Source organism: Zophobas morio, unplaced genomic scaffold (genome assembly GCF_036711695.1).
Source record: "Zophobas morio isolate AGI-343-1 ecotype UQ-CSIRO unplaced genomic scaffold, CSIRO_AGI_Zmor_V1 ptg000012l, whole genome shotgun sequence".
Lineage (NCBI taxonomy): Eukaryota > Metazoa > Arthropoda > Insecta > Coleoptera > Tenebrionidae > Zophobas > Zophobas morio.
The window spans coordinates 20,260,712-20,281,614 of record NW_026972117.1 but is presented as its reverse complement, the minus strand read 5'-3'; the positions used below and the strand labels follow the sequence as shown (position 1 = coordinate 20,281,614).

The following is a 20,903-nucleotide window of genomic DNA, read 5'->3' as shown; positions in this document are numbered from 1 at the left end:
TTTAATACAGCTTCTGATCTTTTTTTGCAAAAATATGACGACCAAAGTAAGTTCGTGGCGTATTTCAAAGAACAGTGGTTACTGCAAAATCAAAATTGGTATCTGGGTGCAGCTGCAATGTCACCCTCGACAAATAATGCTCTAGAGGCTTTCACCAAAGCCGTCAAAGATAGTAACACTCTTCGAGAACGTTTGCAGCTCTCTCGTTTCCTGGTAGTGGCCAAAGAAATGGTGAACGCGTGGTCTGTCAAATATATTAAACAGCCAGACGAACATTTTATTGCAAAATCTCCTACGATAAGTTTTAAAGAGTGGGCAGACTCGTATAATTGGGCCAAACTGCCGAAGAAGATTCTGGTTGTACCCCGTGATGATAAAAACTTCATCTATTATCAAATCCCAGGTACAGAAGCCAAAGAATGCAAAGTTTTTGATAGCCACCCCGAAAATTTTGACGAGTTCAAAGAACAGTATTTCAGTAAGTGGGAGGTTGCATTGCCGATAAATAAAGAACGATGGGCTCAAGGTACATGTACATGCCCAACATACTTCAAATTATACATGTGTAAACATGTTATTGGGCTGTCAATTCGCCTGGGGTACACCGTTGCACCTGTTGGGGCTAAAACTATCACCCACGGGCAAAAACGGGAAAGGGGCAGACCTTCTAAGGCAAAACCTGCTCTTATTATACAATAAGTTTAACATAGTTTTAAGGTTTGTATGGACCGTTTTGCATATTTTATTGATGAGTTATATCCGAAACTATATGTTGATTTTACAATAAAACAAATTATTTCCGCACCACAATGTTTTCTTGGTCGTTTTCCAGCGTGTGTGAAAAATTTAATTCACGAGCATGGAAAACCACTTTTTGCAATTAAGCTCCTTCCCTTGGCTCACGACGAATAAAAGAATCATCACAATTGAGATAGGGCGGGTGGGCGGGGCTACATTTTGTCTTTTTTTCTTGGTATATGTAGACTTATTTCGACAACAAGAAACTTAAAACATGTCTAAAACGGTAAATTTTTGTAGTAATCAACTTAAGTCCTCCACTTTTCTTCTACAACCCCCGAGATTCTTTCAAGATCGTTGTAAAATAAAAACATTAAAGAGTTTACGGAGATGCTTTCAAATTCGATGTAAAATTAACCATCATGCCACCCCCGAGATTCTTTTAAAGTCGCTATAAATTAAAACACCCAGAAAATCCCCGAGATTCTTTCAAATTCTTTGTAAATTAAGCACCAAGTAGGATTCTGAGATTCTTTCAAATTCTTTGTTTAAAACACCAGGAGGACCTCTAAAATTCTCTTAAATTCGTGGTTAATAGAAACGCCAAGAAGACCCCGAGATTCCAAATTCGTTGAAAATTAAGACATTAGGGACTTCCGAGATTTTTTCAAAATTATTGTAAAATAAAACAATAGGAGCCCCCGAGATTCTTTAAAAATCGTTGTAAAATTAAAACACTAAAAAGTTTACAGAGATGCTTTCAAATTTGATGTAAAATAAAACATCAAGCCTCACGAGATTCTTTTAAAATTGTTATAAATTAAAACACCTAGAAAATCCCAGAGATTCTTTCAAATTCTTTGCTTAAAGCACCAAGGACCTTTACGATTCTTTTAAATTTGTGGTCGTTAAAAACGCCAGGGAGCCCCCGACATTGTTTCAAATTCCTTGTAAAGTAAAAAGTTAGGATTTCCAAGTTCTTTATAAATAAAAACACCACGGGGAAGGGGGGGGGGGGCAAGATTCTTTCAAATACGTTTGAAATCAGAAGGAACACCATGGGGAATTTTTGAAATTCTTTCTTTAAAACACTAACAGCGCCCCCAAAAATCATTTCAAATTCTTTGTAAATTAAAACACGAAAGGGATTCCCAAGATTCATAGACCGAGTGTCTGGGAAATGGCGAATTAACACTCTGCTATGCTTTTATCAATCATCTGTTGAGTCTACGAAAAATAGTAAAAAAATTCCTTTTCACATTTTGGTGGAGTTATAATGATTTTAAAATTAGTTCTTTTCCTAACCGCCCGCCCGCCTTCCCTTTTCTTAGAGCATATCTCATTGCCAGAGTTAAATTTATCTTAGCAGATACTAGCCCCGCCCACCCACCCCCTCTTTTCTTAGATGATATTTCATTTGCCAATATCACTTTTATCTTAGCAGATACTAGCCCCGCCCACCCACCCTCTCTTTTCTTAGAAGATATTTCATTTGCCAAAATCACTTTTATCTTAACAGGTACTAGCCCCGCCCACCCACCCTATAATAAAATTTAAATGAATGGCAAAAATGTGTTTTGCAACGATCCCCCAAGAGACAGATGCGTATTACACAAATAAATAGGTACAAAATTTCACGATTTCAAATAACGAACGTAAAGGTCGTGGGTTTGCATATGAGAATATCGAACAGTACAACTGACAGCTGCTGCGAGCTCTATTTCAAAATTCAAAATTTCATGTGTGTTTAAACAGACAATAAAACATAAACAGTCGTAACGTAAATCTCTGGTTTTTCATAATGCAGTACCCAAATTGAGAATCTCTTTTGAAACAGAATATAATCTAGAAGGATTTTAACATGAAGCAATTGCTTTATTGTTTCGGAAGGCTTAGGAGTACTTGGTTGCAAAGGAAGTTTCGCTACAAATTTTGCTGCTTATGTCTAAAACTGTTCTGTAACCGTAGACAAAATAATGTGTAAAATGAATTTTATTTAGTCGTCGAACTTTAATATCGTGTGACACTGTCCATGACCACTACGGAATGAAAGACGTAATATAATAATATATAATTTAAAATGTCAAAAAGCGAGTATAAAGTATAACAAAAATGTCATAATTTTAAAACTAACAAAAATCAAACAAAATATATATTTTAAGTTTAAATACTACTACTAAGTTCGTAGTCAAAAGTGGTTGATTTTTCTAATTTTAGAAAACAAAATTTTGTTATAATTACCATGTTTATTTGTTACAACTTCTAGGAAAATTTGTTGTGTTTTTGTACGATGTCCACACATCTCCCGTTTTCTATTAATTAAAAGTTATTATGTGGGATCTTAAAAAAAATTATTCAGTCACAGTCTTATATCTCATATAAATTTTATCTTTTTCGTATTAATGTAGTATACTTAGAATTGGTACACTAAACCCATGGTAAATGAAATTCTAAAAATAACTGTATTGTATTCTGAAAATTTTTTGGGAAAATGAAGTAAGTCGTTCCTGATTTAATCAATAACATAAATTGATACATTCATTACTTTTTTTGAATCACCTGTATAAGCAAATCTAAAAAATATGAATGAAATGATAACTCATGATATTTTGCACATTTCGGGTAGATTTAGGAATTTAACTCGTCACTATGGAAATTTGCAATTTAACACCTTTAAATTTCACGAGTTTTTCCAAGATTAATAGGGACAAAATTAGTTTTATCTTAACAAGTACTAGGCCCGCCCACCCGCCGCCTATTTTCTCAGAGGATATGTCATTTGCCGAAATAAGTCTTATCTTATCAAGTACTAGTCCTGCCCACCCATCTTTTACTTTCTTAGAAGGTATATCATTTGCCAAAATCAGTCTTATATGGCAAACATTGAACATCAAAGTTACTATCAACGGAAACTTGGCAACGGAGTTTATAAATGACAATTTTCAGCTCTAAAAGCAACCTCAGCGGAAACAGCAACTGCAACGGTAAGTTTATAAATCCCACTGCTAACGTCATAAAAAAAGATGCTCATGGAATAGTTCCAGATCTACGATGAATTTTCGGTAGAGGACATAATTTTGGAAATGTTACCACTTGGAAGCAGCCAGTATTTCTTCCCACGAAGCGGTTCAGTGGAGTACTTTGGAGCTTTTCAGATTGATCGTAAAATAGGGCTATTCTGAGTGTGTTCCGAGTCTAGCGCTTTGTCTAAGATTTTTTTAACCATTTGCTTCGGTGACTTCATGTGAAAGAAACTTTTCAGAAATTGAATTGATAAAATTATGCTTAAGGTCCAAAATGAGCTAAGCGCGAATAAACAATGTTTCCATTTTATCAACTGAAAAAGAGAGGAAAGTAAATTTTGATGAAGCACGTTTGATATTTCTTGTCTTATTACATGGAGGGGTGCTCTTCCGGCTATTAACTGGTCTAAAATTGGAGAATTTTCTCAAAATGCGAACTCGTGGGGATATCCCCTTAAATTCGCGTATTACGTATGCATTTCCTATTTTTTCCTGTAGCAATTTCTTGAAACTCTGGTTTTGCTCAGCTGATGTACATCCCACGATCATGCCACCTTTTTTTGTACTCTTTAGTTTTTCAAACTGCAGATTGGTATCCAGGGGATTGATATGAGATGTGAGATCTGACTTTGTCTGGACGGAATCATGGTCAGAATTTTTAGATTCAATTAATATCGGGGGTGTAGTTTTCTTTTTCAATATATCTGAGAAGGATGTAACAGGTTTAGGCTCAGGAAGAGTATTTTTAATCTGATTTTCAGCACTTGTTACTAGTTCTATTTTTAGGTCTGAAAACACGTTTTTTAGGCTGCTAACCATCTCATCAAATTTTTTAGCTAAGAAATCGTTCAAAGATTCTGGATCTAGGAACACGCATTTTTAAGAAAGCTTTACAGTCTATGCATTTTAGAACAGTGGTTGCTCTGTCAGTTTTATAATACTTTTTATTACTTGGTAAATCCGTATTTCTAAAGCTGCAAAGTGAGCGTCCAAGCTATAATGTCAAAATTGAACATATGAAGATCTATGAGATGTTTGAAAAGATTGTTGACTGTTCACCTTATATTCTCTGTTTTTGAAATAACTTCCGTACTTTTTAGCGACCCTGTATACTAAGTGACATGGAAATCAGAACACCCGGTAAGAGTAAGAATATTTGAATAATTTTTTGATACATATGTATTAGTGTAAGATAAGTAAACGTAGCATAAACACGACGTCAGTTAGTACTCATTTCAATTGCCGACATCCCTCGACCAATAATATTATGGCTTTAAAAGAGCACGCACTTTTGCAACTCCATCTTTTCGGTAAACGGAGTATAGCATACAACGCTCTTAGAGTAGTTAATTTGTAGATCATTTGTACTAACATGTTGTTCTTTTAGGTTGATTTTTTTCAACGCTGTGAAAAGACTTCCCCGTTTTTGTCTAATATGCCAACAATCTTACAACACCCGAAATAAATGGCAACAGCATCTAGTTCGTCGCCACGGAGAAAAAAAACACCATTGCCATTTATGCAACAAATCTTATTTTTACTCAACCCAGTTAAAGAAACACATTGCTTCGCATAACAACGAGCGCAATTTCCACTGCCTTTCATGCAATTCTGCATTTTTTTCAAAATCGGATCTTACCAAGCACACCATTTCCATACACAGTAAACAGTTCCCGTTCAAATGTGACGTCTGTGATCAAGGTTTCTTTGAGAAAGATAGAGTAGAACTTCACCATAAAATTGAACACGAAGGTCTACGTTTTGTTTGTGCGGTGTGTAAGAAGATTTTCAAAAGCCAGAATAGTTACAAAATGCACATGAAGAGGCACGATCCCGATCATATTCAAACTGTGTACAAGTGTGAACAGTGCCTTAAACTTTTATCTTCACGCTGTGCATATAAAACTCACTTGAAGAGACATGAAGGTGAAACGTGGATTTGTGATATCTGTGGTAAAGCTTTGACTTCAAAAACTGGTTTGATACAGCATAAAAGAGTACATTCTGGGGATAAACGATACGTTTGTCACGTTTGTGGGAAGGGTTTTGTTAGTGCGAGTGGATTAAAAGTACATGTTCGAGTTCACACCAAGGAAAAACCGTATAAATGTAGTATATGCAATAAAGTTTTTACGCAACGTACCAGTTTAATTGTTCATATGAGGGCTCATACGGGGGAAAAACCGTACAAATGCAATGTTTGTAACAAAGGATATATTACCAAGACTATTTTAAAAAATCATAAGTGTGTGGTTAAATCATGATCTAAAAAATTTCCGACTTGTTTTTTGGAAATTACCAGAAATACTAAACTATTAAGATAGGTAGGAAAAGTGATGATCCACTTTTATTATTGTGTTAGTAAGTACCTTCCACCTTTAATTGTTATTTGTTTGTTTTATCTTTTAGTCTTTTTAGAGTCTGATACATAAATTTTACAACAAAAATAATTTTGTTTTTTATTTAGAAATGGTTTCTTGTTTTCTAAGCCAACAGTTATATTTTTATTATTCATTGTTTTTTTTTATTCACGTATGAGTGATTGTCTTTTTATTGCAAAATTAGTTTTGAGTTTAAGTTTTCTACATCTTGAATTTGTATTGTACGTTTAGTGAGACGAATAAAGTCTAAAAAAATTTAAATGAATTTTTACACCAAACTTTTATGATAAGTGACTCGGAGAGTGTGGCCTCAGATATAGAAGAACCTGTGACCAGTGTTCTATCTGCGTTATTACTAGCAAAATCAAAACTGAAGTATGAAAAAAGTATCTGAAATGGTGTAACCAATGAGAAGGTTGTGCTGGCGTACTTCGACAATCTGTTGAAAAAGTAGAAATCCTCCAGAGTTTGGGCTTTCTGTTTAATGCTGAGGGCACGATTTCTACGAAAAACAATGTTGATATAAGAAAATGCAAACAGTTGATTATATTTTTAAAAATGCAGTGAGAAGGGTACAAATCCAAGAAGTCAAAAATATTTACGAAAGATGAGATTGGAAAGTTCCTGAAAGAAGCTGACGGAAAGCAGTTTTTGCTTACTAAGGTAAGATATGCCTAAAATGTCTTCAAATTATTTTAATTCATATTTGTCCCAGGTTGCATTGATAATTGGCATCCAGAAATGAACAGCTCATTAACTTGTTCTTAGAAAATGTTAAGAATGAATCGTTTGTTTCCCATATACAAATCCCGAACACTAAAACCAAAATTTCCAGAGAAATTTTGTAACGGTTGGTGGCATCCAGGAATTTGGATATGGAAATAATAAAATTAGGAAATATTTGGCAATACGTCCTCAACATACCAACCATGAAAGACTTTTTGTTGAATATGGGAAAGGTTTTTGTAGAATACAACCTGTAGGCATTAATACGTTTGGCAAAATGTCAAAAAACATCGCCACATTTTTGAATTTATCAGATCCTAAAGAGTACACTGAGCATTGCTTCACTTCGATTCCTGCAGACTCTGGAGCAGACTCTTGACAGTAAAACGCCATGAAGGCTGAAAATCGAATACAGTGGTGGAGGGGTACAATAGGGCTTGCAAACTGAATGTAGGTGGCGTTGCGAAAAACCAACATGGATGATGTAAACGGGATAAACAAGTGAGCTCCCATTCAGTGCTTGTGTTGCGATTGTTTAGTGTTTTTTATCATTTTGTAAAGTTTATTTTGTTCGTTTCGGAACATTTTGTGTTTTTTGGTTTGTGTCTAGATTGAAAATGTAAGTTTATTTCGTTTGAGTTTCATTTCCGGGCGTTTTGTGTTTGTTTCTTTTGAGGTTATGGATATGTTGCTTCTGGTAAATTAACACTGAGAATTGTAGTTTTTTTAAATTTGTGTTTCTTTATAGCACACGCTATAAAGTTTTAAAGAGACAAATTAAGGTTATGCAAACTGTTATGGAGAGATTAAACTCACCTCTGTTAAAGAAAAAATCTTCAGAGATAAAGTGTTTGCTACACACCGTCATGGATGGAGATACTTCTTTGCCTATTTTTAAAGCGTGAATCCTTTTGCCGCAGTATTTTGTTGGACTTGGAAAGTGGTGCAAAAAAATATTTCCAGAATAGTAACTTTTACAATGCGGCACGTCGCAATAGTTGTTACACTTGGAGCGTTTTTCTTCAGCTATGGTAGAGAAGAGAGTCAAATACGTATTTTGACACAATAAATGGCCAATAACTCAGCAAGAAGTGAATTTACTGTAATTTGTTGTCTTCGAATAATGAACCAAATGAACTTCCACATGAATTAATCCCGCTTGTGACAGTTGGCGTTTTGTCCGCCAGAACGCGCATCGATCTCTCGGGCTGTCGTATGTGTCGTATTGTGATAAAGGTAGATTATGTAATGTACCAACTGTCTACCAGAGGGCCCTGCCTAACTTTCAAACGTTTTTTGATAGAAGATATTGATATCAGTATTTTCGGTTACAATACCGTTTCATTAGTGTCGTTTTAATGCCGATTTCTAATTTCCTCTCGGACCGTTAGAGTGGACTTTCCTAAAGTGCTAAAATTGGCGCGCAGAATATGAGGAAAATTACCGGCCTATTTCTGGTGTCATTAATTTTTCTAAAGTTTTTGATTCAATTATACTCGCAAGAATTAGTAAATCCCTTGATATCTGACTCACTGATAATCAGCTTTGTACATCCATTCAAATAGACATTCATTATATTGATTTGGAACAAGGTTCTGACAGATTAGATCATAAAACGTGAAATTTAAAATGTGTTTCTCATCTAGTCATCTGCACCAATTTTATTTAGAGTACCTGTTTGAAAAATTGGATTTTCTTTACTATTTTCATCTAGTAAATGACTGTTTCATCCAGAAGTTTATTAAAATTTTTGAAATAATGAGGTTTGAAAATTAATTTTAAACCGTCTCCACCATTTTTGTAAAAAAAATAGTTTGTCAGATTAATCTAAAAATAGGCCACTTTTGTCATATCCCTTCAAATAATGGAAAGACAAATCTTATGCTAATTTTAAAGCTGTTTTTTTGGGAAAGCTTGAATTGTATTCAAAATAACAGCACTCTAACGACACTTGAAAATTATGTTAAGCACATTTTTTACTTTTTTGTGGGGAGTGTTGTGGTGGATCTAGTCAGAAAAAGGTAAAAATTACGAAACAATGAACACCATAGTTTATCAAAATGATAATCCGATTGCAGTTTTTAAATTTTACATATGGTGTGCTGAAATAATTCAAATGTAACAATAATTTTCTGGTGAAGCTTGAATTATATCTTGTTGGTTTGTTCTTCTGCTTGCTTCCAGAAGAGTTTCCAGAAAAAATCTAAGTTAAAGACGTTTGAAAACGATGTAAAGCACTTTTTTTCTGTTTTGTGGGAAGTATTGTGGTGGATCAGGCATAAAAATGATAAAAATGAGCAAATAATGGGTGACATTTTTCACCAAAATACTAACCCGAGTTTCTAAAGTGAAATTAAGCAAAAAAATTGTCTGTTTGCTCTATTATTTTAATCAGAATAAAATTAATTGTTATACAATCGGATCCAGCATTTTTTTGCAGACTAAAAATATTTGTGAAATATTTATTCCGAAGTGCATAATTTCATGCAGTAATTTATGTATGTTTGAAAAAATTTGATTTAAAATCAATTTATCAGTTTTATACAAAAATTAGGTTTTTCAAATTCGTTCAGAAACTAACCAATTCTATTTAAAACTTTCTCAGGATCGCAAATCTGTGCGTATTTTCACTATATCTCTTCAAATAAACGAAGAACAGATTTTATACTAATTTTTTTATGCTCTTTAAATTAGTCTGGAATAAGTCAATTGACCCTGTAATTTCTTGCAAGTCCTTTTACACAGAAGTTTGTACAAATTCTACTTCTTTTACCTCAAGATTCTTAAGAAATTGCTACAACAATATTTATATTTCAGAAAGAATTATATATTTCTTCACATAATACCCTGATGTTTCAAAGAATTACTAAACACTTCCTTTCTTATCTGGAGGGACATGATGAAATAGTTACAGATTCGTGAAAATTTCGGAAAAGAATAACCTATTAACACTCAAATTCTTACAACTTTAATATTTAGAGTAAATTTAGATCAGGCACCGGGAAAACACATATTGGAAAAAAAACATTTACTTCAGGATTCTTAAGAATTTTCTACAAAAAACTAATTTTACAAAACGTGCGCCAAAATTTTAACGAAAAAATTAGTTTCTGGAAAAGCTTGAATTTTATTTTCTTAACTTGTTCTTTGCTTGCTTCCAGAAAAATATACCACGCCTATTATCTATCAAATCGCTTTCAGTACGTTAAATGCTGTCGTCATACTTAAAACTACTATCATCAAAAATCTGGCATTCCTCAAGGGTCTCTCTTGGGGCCCCTATTCCTTAATATATTTATAAGTGACGCCGACACAGGGATCGATGTTGACGATTTACAACTATTCAGCGAAATACATACAAAAGTTTTTCAGTGGTGTTCTGACAATAACATGCAAATCAATGGACGAAAATATCGTATAATGAGCTTTTCTAAGAAAAAACTGGACCTAATTGTAGATATAGAGTTGGATTGCATGTGATTGAAAGACCAGTGTTTGTTGATGATCTTGAGGTGACTTTTGATAAATCATTGACATTTAATAAGCATATTGATAATACTATCCTAAAACTGACGGGACACGTCAAAGCGTTTTTCAAATAACGAGACAACCCTTTATTTGTTGCGAAAATAAAAAGATGCTTCCTTAAATGTCTTGAATATCGTTTAGATGATCCAATACGTGGTTTTGCGCAGGGAAAACTTGCGAACAGATTTGTGTTACACTCTTTAGAATCTCATAGGAAAAGAAGAGGGATTCTGTTTTTGTGATCACTAGTTAATGATATAAATTTTAGTCCAAACTTGTGGCATAGGTCACTTTTCAAGTGACGAATGGATAAATGATGAGTAGTTACACAGGTCTCTTGAGAATGGCGTGAGATTAGCGAATAACAGCAGATGAAAAGCTAAAAAAAAACCTGGATCGCGGCACATCTAGAAGGAAGTATGGGTTTAAATAAAGGTCACTGTCGGGAACGATTATTATTCAGTTAACGAGTCGAGTCCAGTCAAGTTATGACGGAATTATTTTGTACATAAACGCTGTGTAATCAGTCGTGTAAATTTGAATTATTAAGAAATAAATTGTTGAGTTTTACCCACGCCGATTTTTAATCACTGATCGTCGTAACAACAGGTTACATTAATATGAATTTCTTTCAGGTGCAACGATGAGAAAGACCCTCCCCATTTTTGTAAAATATGCCAACAGTCTTTCAACACTCTACAAAAATGGCGACACCATATAGCTCGCCATGGAGAGAGAAAACTCCAATGTCATTTATGCAAGAAATCTTATTTTCGCTCAGCTGTATTAAAGAAACACATTGCTACCCACAGCCAAGAGCGCAATTTTCCCTGCCCTTTATGCAATTCTGCATTTTTTTCAAAATCTCATCTTGACATACACACTATTTACACACACAGTAAAAAGTTCCCATTCAAATGTGACGTCTGCGACCGAGGTTTCATTGCTGAAGGTAAACTAGAACTCCACCGTAAAGTTGAACATGAAGGTCTGCGTTTTGTTTGTGAGGTGTGTCAGAAGATTTTTAAGAGCCACAGTAATTACAAAAGGCATACGAAGAAGCACGATCCTGATCATATTGAAACTGTGGACAAGTGTGAAAAATGCCTTAAACTTTTCTCTTCGCCGTATGCGTATAAAAAGCACTTGAAGAGACATGAAGCTCCTGCATGGATTTGTGATATTTGCGGTAAAGCTTTGAAGTCAAATAATGGTTTACTTAAGCATAAAAGAGTACATTCTGGGGTAAGACGCTACGTTTGTCACGTTTGCGGGAAGGCTTTTTCAAGCACGGGTGGATTACAAATGCATGTTCGAGTTCATACCAAGGAAAAACCGTATAAGTGTAATTTATGCGGTAAATTTTATACACAGCGCGGCAGTTTAGTTATTCATATGAGGTTTCATACGGGGGAAAAACCGTACAAATGCAATGTTTGTAACAAAGGATTTGTTACTAAGACTGTTTTAAGAAATCATGGGTGTATGGTTAAATCATGATGCCCCAATGTGTTTTTTTGTAATAGGAAAAGTTTACGTTATCCACTTTCATTATTGTGTTAGTAAGTTCCTCTTTAAACTATTGTTTTGTTTTATCTTTTGGTCAATGTAAAGTTTGGTACATAATAAATCTTTTTCAACTAGTTTTGTTTTTTAGTCAGATGTTAGTAGGTATTTTTGACCTAATATGTGAACATTTTTTGATCATTGACCATTGCGATGACTTGTTTATGTGTATATATTTTTTTATATTATCTACTCAGGAGATACATACTTTGACTGAACTTTAATTTATATTGTTGTAAACTTTCTCCATATTTTATTCTTTGGTCGATTTTATTTATTAAATTTCAGGTTTGTTTTAAAATTTTAGTTACGAATTGCTTAGATTATTATAATTTGCTAATGTTGCTCTTAAGCAAATAGTTACAAAAAAAATTATGAAACTTTTCAGCTCATTTGTCGTCCTATCTTATCCTATTGGAGTCTACTATTGGAGATTTCGTATGACCATACCGGTTCAAAAAAGAAAAACTAAAGACTTGAAGGTACATGGAACGAAAACTAAACTGACAGTAATTTCTTTTGTAAAGCTAGTTCAAAAATATGCAGGGTGAGTAACTAAGATCGCAATTGTCGATATCTCATTAATTATTATTATTATTATTTAGTAGGGTAAGTAAAAAAAATGATAAGACTAAAATTGTATGGTTCTTCGTGTAGCACATATAAAAATCCCGCACTTTTACAATTCCATCTGTTCAGTAAACGCAGTGTATCAAACAACACTATTAGAGTAGTTAATTTTTAGATCATTTATATTAATATGAACTTCTTTCAGGTGGATTTTTTGCAACGATGGGACAGGATTCCCCCGTTTTTGTAAAATCTGCCAACAATCTTTCGACACCCGACAAAAATGGCGACACCATGTAATTCGCCATGGAGGGAAAAATCACAAATGTCATTTGTGCAGCAAATCTTATTTTTACTCATTTGAATTAAAGAAACACATTGCTTCACATAGCAACGAGCGGAATTTCCACTGCCAATCATGCAGTTCTGCATTTTTTTCCAAACCTGATCTTGCCAAACACATTATTTGGCTACACAGTAAACAGTTCCCACACAAATGTGATATCTGTGATCAAGGCTTCGTTGCGAAAGCTAAACTAGAACTTCACCGTAAAGTTGAACATGAAGGTGTACGTTTTGTTTGTGAGGTGTGTAAAAAAAAATTTAAATGTCACGGTAGTTACAAAATGCACATGAAGAAGCACGATCCTGATCATGTTCAACTTGTGTACAAGTGTGAACACTGCCTTAAACTTTTCTGTTCGCCGTATCAGTATAAGAAGCATTTGAGGAGACATGAAGGTGATGCGTGGATTTGTGATACTTGTGGTAAAGCTTTGACTTCAAAAAATGGTTTAGTTCAGCATAAAATGGTACATTCTGGGGAAAAACGATACGTTTGTCACGTTTGCGGGAAGGGTTTTGTTAGGGCCGATGCATTAAAAGTACACGTTCGGGTTCATACCAAGAAAAAACCGTATAAATGTAGTTTATGCGAGAAGTCTTTTACGCAACGTACCAGTTTAGTTATTCATATGCGGGTTCATACGGGAGAAAAGCCATACAGTTGCGATGTTTGTAACAAGGGGTTTATTACTAAGACTATTTTAAAAAATCATAGGTGTATGGTCAAATCATAATCTCGAAAAATCTCCGATTTGTTTTTTTTCTTCTTTTTTGTAAATTACAAAAAATATGTAAACTATTAAGACAGGAAAAATTTAAATAAAGCATTTTCATTATTGTGTTAGTAAGTACCTTCTACTTTTAACCATTGTTCATTTTGTTTTATATTTTCATCTTTGTAAAGTTTGAACCATAATAAATTAAAAAAAAAGTTTTGTTTTTTATTCAGAGATGGTTTCTCCTCTTCAGACTTCGAAGATTAAATACGGAAGCATAGATTAATGGTTTATTTTTTTTTCTTAAACAACTTGATGACTAACCATTGTCTACCCCCATTGAGACTTTTATTTATTAAAAGATTCTCAGATTCCTAGTTAGGGAGGGGGAAAGGAAGTCGCTCCGTCCCTAATGAAGCTTCATATCCTTTCTTTTCTATTCTATTCTATGGTTTCCTATTTCGCTAGAAGTCTTGAAGTTGTATGATGGGTGTCAGTCTTCCAGTAAGGTAGAACATTTTTTCACATTGGGCTGTTTTATTCTTATATGAAGGATGGTTTAACATGGAAATCAGTTGATTGAAGAACCTAATGAATGTACTTATAATATACATATACCAGTATATTGTTACGTTGGACGGGTATAAAAATCGGCGTGGGTAAAACTCAAAAATTTATCTCGCGGTAATTCGAAACTGCACGAGAATACAGCGATTATGTAGAGAATAATTCCGACTGGAATGGATTTGACTAAACGCGACTTCCGCTTCCAGGGAGATTAGTCACCCATCATCGTCGCACATACTAGAAAACCCATAGGCGTCGTACCGGGGCGGCGTATGGGTTTATTTCGTAACAGTATTTTACGATATTTTGAATTTGAAAAAACTTAATTTGTCTAATATGATTGTTTATTGGGCTGTAAAGAAGTCACAAAAGAAATTGTCATAGCTATATTTTGCATAACTGTGCCAAATACGCGTGCATGTAAACTGCTAAAGTTTCATGTAAAAAATTTAATTCTAAAAATCTGTGGCGAATTTTCTATAACTGCAAAGACAACAGAAAATCTTAAAGAATGTTTTGACAATGTAGAATTAAATTATGAAAAAAAATTAAGACATGTGCCAATAGTTATTAATGTACCTATGAATGTTTGGATAGAATATTTTATACAGATGGGTTTTTCTTAAAAGTCAAGGGAACGAATTAACCAATGATCTCTCAAGTGAGTTAACACAACAGGAATATTATGTACTTGTATTTTATATACTACTTCATGAACATTTTTCATAAGAATATACCGAGGTTAAAGCTACTAAGAGATATTATTGGTTCTCAACTTGACAGTTTAATGGTCTTCTAAAGAACAGCGAAGAAACCAAGATATGTTTTTTGGTCTTAAAACAAATGAAGTTTTGCATAATCTAAGTTCTTATGGAAAAAAGGCTGTGAACATGAATTTTGTGCTCTACAATATATGAAAGACTGGTACAATTTTGAAACTCCCCGTTTAAAAATTGTGATATACTTAATCTTTAACACTGAATCAATTTAGAGCTCTGTCAGAACAACTATTTTCTGATGTTGAAAATTTAGTTAGTTTGTGTAATGAAATTGAATTTCAATGAAACTCTTTCTGCTCTAAAGGATTTGGAATGTGGAATCGATAAAATTGACGTTACTTTAAAAAAATTATTTTGTCCTAATCTTTTTAAGACAGTCGAAGCTGCTTTAAAAATTTCAGTTAGTACTGCAAATGCTGAGCTCGTTTTTTCTATGATGAACCAGTCGTGGTGACGTTAGGAATACTATGGACAATATTTAATAAAGAGTGAATTTTGCTTGAAAGTAAAGTATGATCTCTCTAGAACTTGGCTTCTAGTCAAAAAAAGGATGACTGTTTAGTTATTGGAGTTTTAACTCCTTTCTTTTCGTATTATAGAACAAGTATGCCTCGCGCGCGGAAATGTCGGGTTCGAGCTACGGGCTCGGTGTTGGTGTCGGTGTCGGTGTCACTGTCGAGGTCACCGAGACCGGTCTGAACTTCAGGGGGCAGAAGTGGTGTACAGATAACTCTCGGAACTCTAAGTGCAGAAGTTGCTTGACGAATGATTCTTGCATCCAGGTGTATTGCGGTGAGGCGATTAGTATACGTAGGAGTTGACAAGCAGCGCCTCTTGTTTGCAGCGGTAGTAATTGTGATCGAGAGGGCGCTACAACTATTTAATAAAATGTGTTCGTTTGACTGTTCCAACGACTGATTTAAGTACAACAACTGATGCCGTTTTCACACGCTTTATTACTCATTTAAGAATTGATATTTATATCACTAATTTTAGTCACCATAGGCCACTAATAACGGAATTAAATGATAGGGATAAAGATACCGAAGGCGATAACGGTATGTTTGAACAGTAATTTGCAGTGTTGGGTAGTATCTAAATGCTTGTATCTCAATAAAGTATCTAGATACATTTTTGGGTATCTAGTATCTATATCTAGATAAAAGCGAATTTAAGCACAAAATATCTGTATCTATATACAAAATTAATGGCGCAGATACAGATACATTTCTTTCTTTCACTTTTTTTTCAGTAGTTATTAGTTGTATTATACTAGTAGTAATTTTTGATATTTCATGTTGGTGATTTTGGTCACATAAACAAAAATAGAGGTAAGAGGTCCACTAATAGTGTTCTGTCACGGAAATTTTCGTATTTTAAATACCATCATTTCCTGCATTGTAGCCTTCAGTACTTATACATCTTGAAATATAATCCTGAGGGGTAATAAATCTAAGCCATGGTAAGATGGTATTTTAAAAACCATAAACCACAATTCACTATTCACTGCGTTTTACGCTTGTCGGGGAAATGCATTTTATTTGTGTACCTGAGCAACCCGGGTCCGGTAGGCCCGCTGGTTGTACTTGTGTTATTAAATAAGAGTAATTTTAATAGTAAAAATATTTGTTTAAGGTATGTTATTATTTTTAGAAAATAATAATTGCGTGTTACATAATGATTAATTTTTTCAATTAGCACAAATTAGTCTTGTAATCGACTAATCGAAAGTTCGATACATACATTTCTCTCGCATAAATCGCATATTTGTTACTGTTTTATATCTTAATTTTTCACACAAATGTAGCATCTTTTCCTGTTGCCACATGATCATTTCTTCACTTTTTCATTGTTTGACCTAACGCGAAGCGGGCTTGGCAGGTCCGTTTTGCCCTAGAATGTGCCGATTATCTTTAAACCCTCGGTAGAATAATTTATCGTGATATATTCTCGGAAATCGTGAAACGAGATTAAAATAAAATGAGTTTCAACAAAAATCTGAAAATTTAAAGTTGTACTCTGGTGATTCCGGCCTGCCAGGCAGCCTTTGATCCTATAAGGGGTTTAAATACCTTTCTAAGAAATTGTACTTATTTTGCTTTAAACGGAACCAGGAATTCTTCCTAAAATGTATATACCTGCCGCACTGGGATTACCGGACATGGTCATAAAAGCATTGTGAGCCGATATTGAAGAATAATAATTTATGACAGGTTGCCGACAACAGACCTTCAGCACAGAATAATCATTTCCCGTATTCTTTTGAAATATTAATTTTAATGCTGGAGATAATTGTTAGATATACTCAAACACAATTTGGACACTGTAGTGTTGGAATAAAAACAAAAAAAAAATATTCTTTTTAAGCGTACGTAATAAACATTGCACAATTTGTGGCACATCAAACAGCGAAGCGATGGCCTATTTGCAGGAAAAAAGCAAATATTTTTCAGTCTTGAATAACTACGCTACGGTAAAATGTTTATTTTTTAAATTTAATACAACAATCCCTTCTTCTGCACCTGTGAAACGGGTGTTTAGTAGCGGAAACCAAATTCTGACACCAAGAAGAAATAATTTAGGTGACAATACGTTCGAAATGTTGTTAATTTTAAAAAAATCATTAAACAATACATACAAAAATACATAAACATGTTTTCAGTTATTTTATTCGCCAAAGCTTCAAAAAGTATCTGTTTTCTGGTATGTGTATCTAGATACATTTCGAAAAAATCGAAAACAATCTGTATCTAGACACTTTTAAAAGTATCTGTCCTCAACACTGGTAATTTGTATTTTAAATCGAATAAGTTTTAAATACTGCGCTAGCATTTGTAAATATTTATTTGTTACTTTAGTTGGTAAATTATACATTGTACTTTAAATTTTTTTATGCAATATTATGATAATTAATTATGATATTTCTATATGATAAATAAATAAAAAAAGGATATTTTATAATAAACAACAATTGACAATACATGGATATTTACTTCAATTAACCCAATCATCATCATTAACCATCATTTTGTCAAAAATACAAATGCTACGTATACGTGTTTAATTTATATCAATTGACAACATAGAGTTAAAAATCCAACCGTGCGTCCCTGGGTCGACGCACTCTTTTTTTATTACCTATGTATTTTATGTTTATGTTTTAGTTTTTTTAATAAAGAATGTTTCAGTTTTCTTAATAATAATTTTCTCAATTTAAAATACATTCTATGTTCGTTACATTTGTGACTATATGTAAAGTTCGACAATTCACATTATTACGTCGATTTTTTTTAATTAATTGACGTAGATAAGTTATTGCATATTTTGACGATCCATTGCATCTTTTGTCGGTTTGAGGACTTGTATCCCCATTTATGTATGTTTTACTTTGTCAGTTGAAAAAAAATCGTAACTGATTCTTCGTAAAATACTCATAAAATCCAAAATAAAGCCTGCTATTGTCATAGTCAACTTACAACAAAATTTATTTATGATTTCCGTTTAGCGAAATTCTAAGAACGATTCTGTAAATAAAAAAGTAAATGAGGTAATTAATAAAACTACCGGTTACAAACTCCTAGAACACATCAGTTTAATTTTAAGTCGCGAATCACTAGATATTAATATAGAATTAGGTGCAGACATTATAAGTATACACCAATTACATCTGTTGACGTAGAAAGAAGTTTTTCTTCATACAAAATATGAATTGTATCAGCAAAAAAAATATGTATGTTTTTGTAAAAATACGTATACCTTATTATAGGTAATAACATATATAAGGTTACAGATATTTCTCGTGTTTTTTGGTTATAGTTTATTGTTCTTTCTTTCCGGGTAAAAAAGGTTAAAAGGTAAAGCAAAAATTGTGCATATTTCGAAGAAATTTTGTGCATACCTACGTATGCGCACATTTTGATAATTACATCTCCGTATAAATCCGCTCTTTAAATTAGTAGTTGGGCACTTTATTTACTTCGGTCCGTGATTCCATGGTCCAGCCATAACCGGGCTTGCTGTATTGCATAGCCGAACCCAGATTTATGATTCGTTTGTATCTTGAATGAAGGAGGGGACCACGACACCGCAGCGCAGCAGCAGAAAATTACGTTCACCGAGAACGATGACGCAAGGCAAGAGTCCGTGACAGGAGCACATGAGAAAAAAAAGGTATCCGTCTTTCGATAGTCTTGATTGCTTGCTGGAAACGATTTGAAGACCATTATTCTGGAAAGGAGGGACCCTCTTGAAACAAAGAATATTTGTCGAAATAAAATATTGTTAAAAAGTAGATATAAGTATTATGGTAAAATGTGATAATTCCAGCAAATTTTTAATTTTCACAAATTAAAATCCATCAGGAAATGCGTCCAACAAATTTAATAAAATTAAATTATCTTAGGTCAGTCGAGCAGACGAACTGACAAATGAAGGTTGGTCAGCAGAATCCCGTGTCGAGCAGTTAGGTGCATCGGTCTAGTTCCCTCCCCGGTACTCTAATAAAAGTGACCCTTTTCACAAAAAAAACAAATTTAATGGAAATCATTCATGCTTAGCGGAACATACAGGTGGTACCAAACGAATTTTTGCTTCGCTATAATTGTGTGCAAAATGAACAGGTACCTATATTTTTGTTAAAATGAAAAACATTAACCTTGCAATAAACTAGTTTTCACAACGAATATGTTGTACAGCTGTATTAATTTCTTCTTTTTCAGGGGCCTCAAGTTTTATCTGGTGGTCAACGACGGTTCAACGGAGTACTACTGCACCTTATGTAAAGACGTTTTTCACCATATAAGACAAGTTCTGTATCACAGAAAAGTACACCATTCAGCGCGATATGTTGTGATAGTGAAAGCAAAAGTAGTAGCAACTGTAAATAACGCGTAGGTGTTAGTACTCTGCATATTATTCTCTCTACATATTTTCTTTTTTACAGCGGAAGTGAGAATGATCAAGATGAGAAAAACCAAAAATCACTTTCATGTCTGTGTGGACAACAATTCGCAACAGACAATGAATATCACGAGCATCGGTCTTCGTGCGAATCTATCATGTGCCAGTATTGCGGAATTACATGTAACGAATACGATATGTATGGACACATGCTGTTTAAGCATAAAGAGATTAAGACTTTTAAGTGCCACTTGTGTGGCTATACTGTGAACAGTTCTATGAAATATGTGAACCATTTAAATCTACGACATGAAAAACATAATAATGTCTTCAAATGTTCCGAAGATAATGAATGTTCACAAAGTAATGAAACAAGGAACGACGTAGACGTTTTCTCCACAGAAATAGAGCAACTGAGTTGGACTTTTCCTACCAAAAAAGTATTCAAAAAGTATAAAAAGAATCAGAAATATCCGAATACTTTTCAGAGAAATACTAGTAATGAACACTTAGATTTGTTAGAAGATACTTCAGCCCATTCTAAATGTATACAAACTACCGATGAAGCCACTAATAACATTAATAATACAGCAATTAATCCTGGAAATGATTCGTCGTCCTGCAGCAAAAATGACACTCTTGCTCTTGATAACATCCACAACGAAAATTTGGAAGAAGTTGACAAACTTGATTCTGATTTACCGATGCCTAAAAACGCCAAGAAAAAAAATAACGTCACTTGTATTTGTTACACGTGTGGAAAAATATTTACGCGCTGGATATATTTGACACGTCACCTTAAAATACATCAAGGTGTGAGAAATTTTTTGTGTTATAAATGTGGGAAACGATTCACGACCAACTTGTATTTGAAGAGACATTTACTGATAGTCCATTCTAATCATAGACGCTACAAATGTCACATTTGCGAAATGAATTTTAAGACATCTTTTCAACTGAAGAGGCATGTGATGTGGCACACAGGACAGAAACCATATAAGTGTCAATTTTGCAACAAACAGTGTATACAAAAGTGTAATTTGGAGAGACATGTCTGTAAGCCGC

At 33.8% G+C, this 20,903-nt stretch overlaps 3 protein-coding genes across 3 annotated transcripts; all 3 read left to right on the top strand.

Annotated features, from left to right (window-relative positions):
- Positions 1-3,510: 3,510 nt before the first annotated feature.
- LOC135128210 (zinc finger protein OZF-like) lies at positions 3,511-7,247 on the top strand. Its single transcript, XM_064055105.1, has 5 exons — positions 3,511-3,583; positions 3,685-3,722; positions 3,783-3,874; positions 5,149-5,959; positions 6,978-7,247. The coding sequence occupies exons 1-5, from the start codon at positions 3,511-3,513 to the stop codon at positions 7,245-7,247; spliced, it is 1,284 nt and encodes a 427-aa protein (XP_063911175.1).
- Positions 7,248-7,343: 96 nt separating this feature from the next.
- On the top strand, positions 7,344-11,896 carry LOC135128209 (zinc finger protein 468-like). The gene is made up of 2 exons (XM_064055104.1): positions 7,344-7,369; positions 11,296-11,896. Exons 1-2 carry the CDS (start codon positions 7,344-7,346, stop codon positions 11,894-11,896), a joined length of 627 nt encoding a protein of 208 aa, XP_063911174.1.
- An 858-nt stretch (positions 11,897-12,754) lies between these two features.
- LOC135128208 (zinc finger protein 664-like) lies at positions 12,755-19,419 on the top strand. The gene is made up of 7 exons (XM_064055102.1): positions 12,755-12,828; positions 12,873-13,545; positions 15,539-15,731; positions 15,784-15,835; positions 15,909-15,997; positions 19,009-19,109; positions 19,342-19,419. The coding sequence occupies exons 1-7, from the start codon at positions 12,755-12,757 to the stop codon at positions 19,417-19,419; spliced, it is 1,260 nt and encodes a 419-aa protein (XP_063911172.1).
- Positions 19,420-20,903: the final 1,484 nt, after the last annotated feature.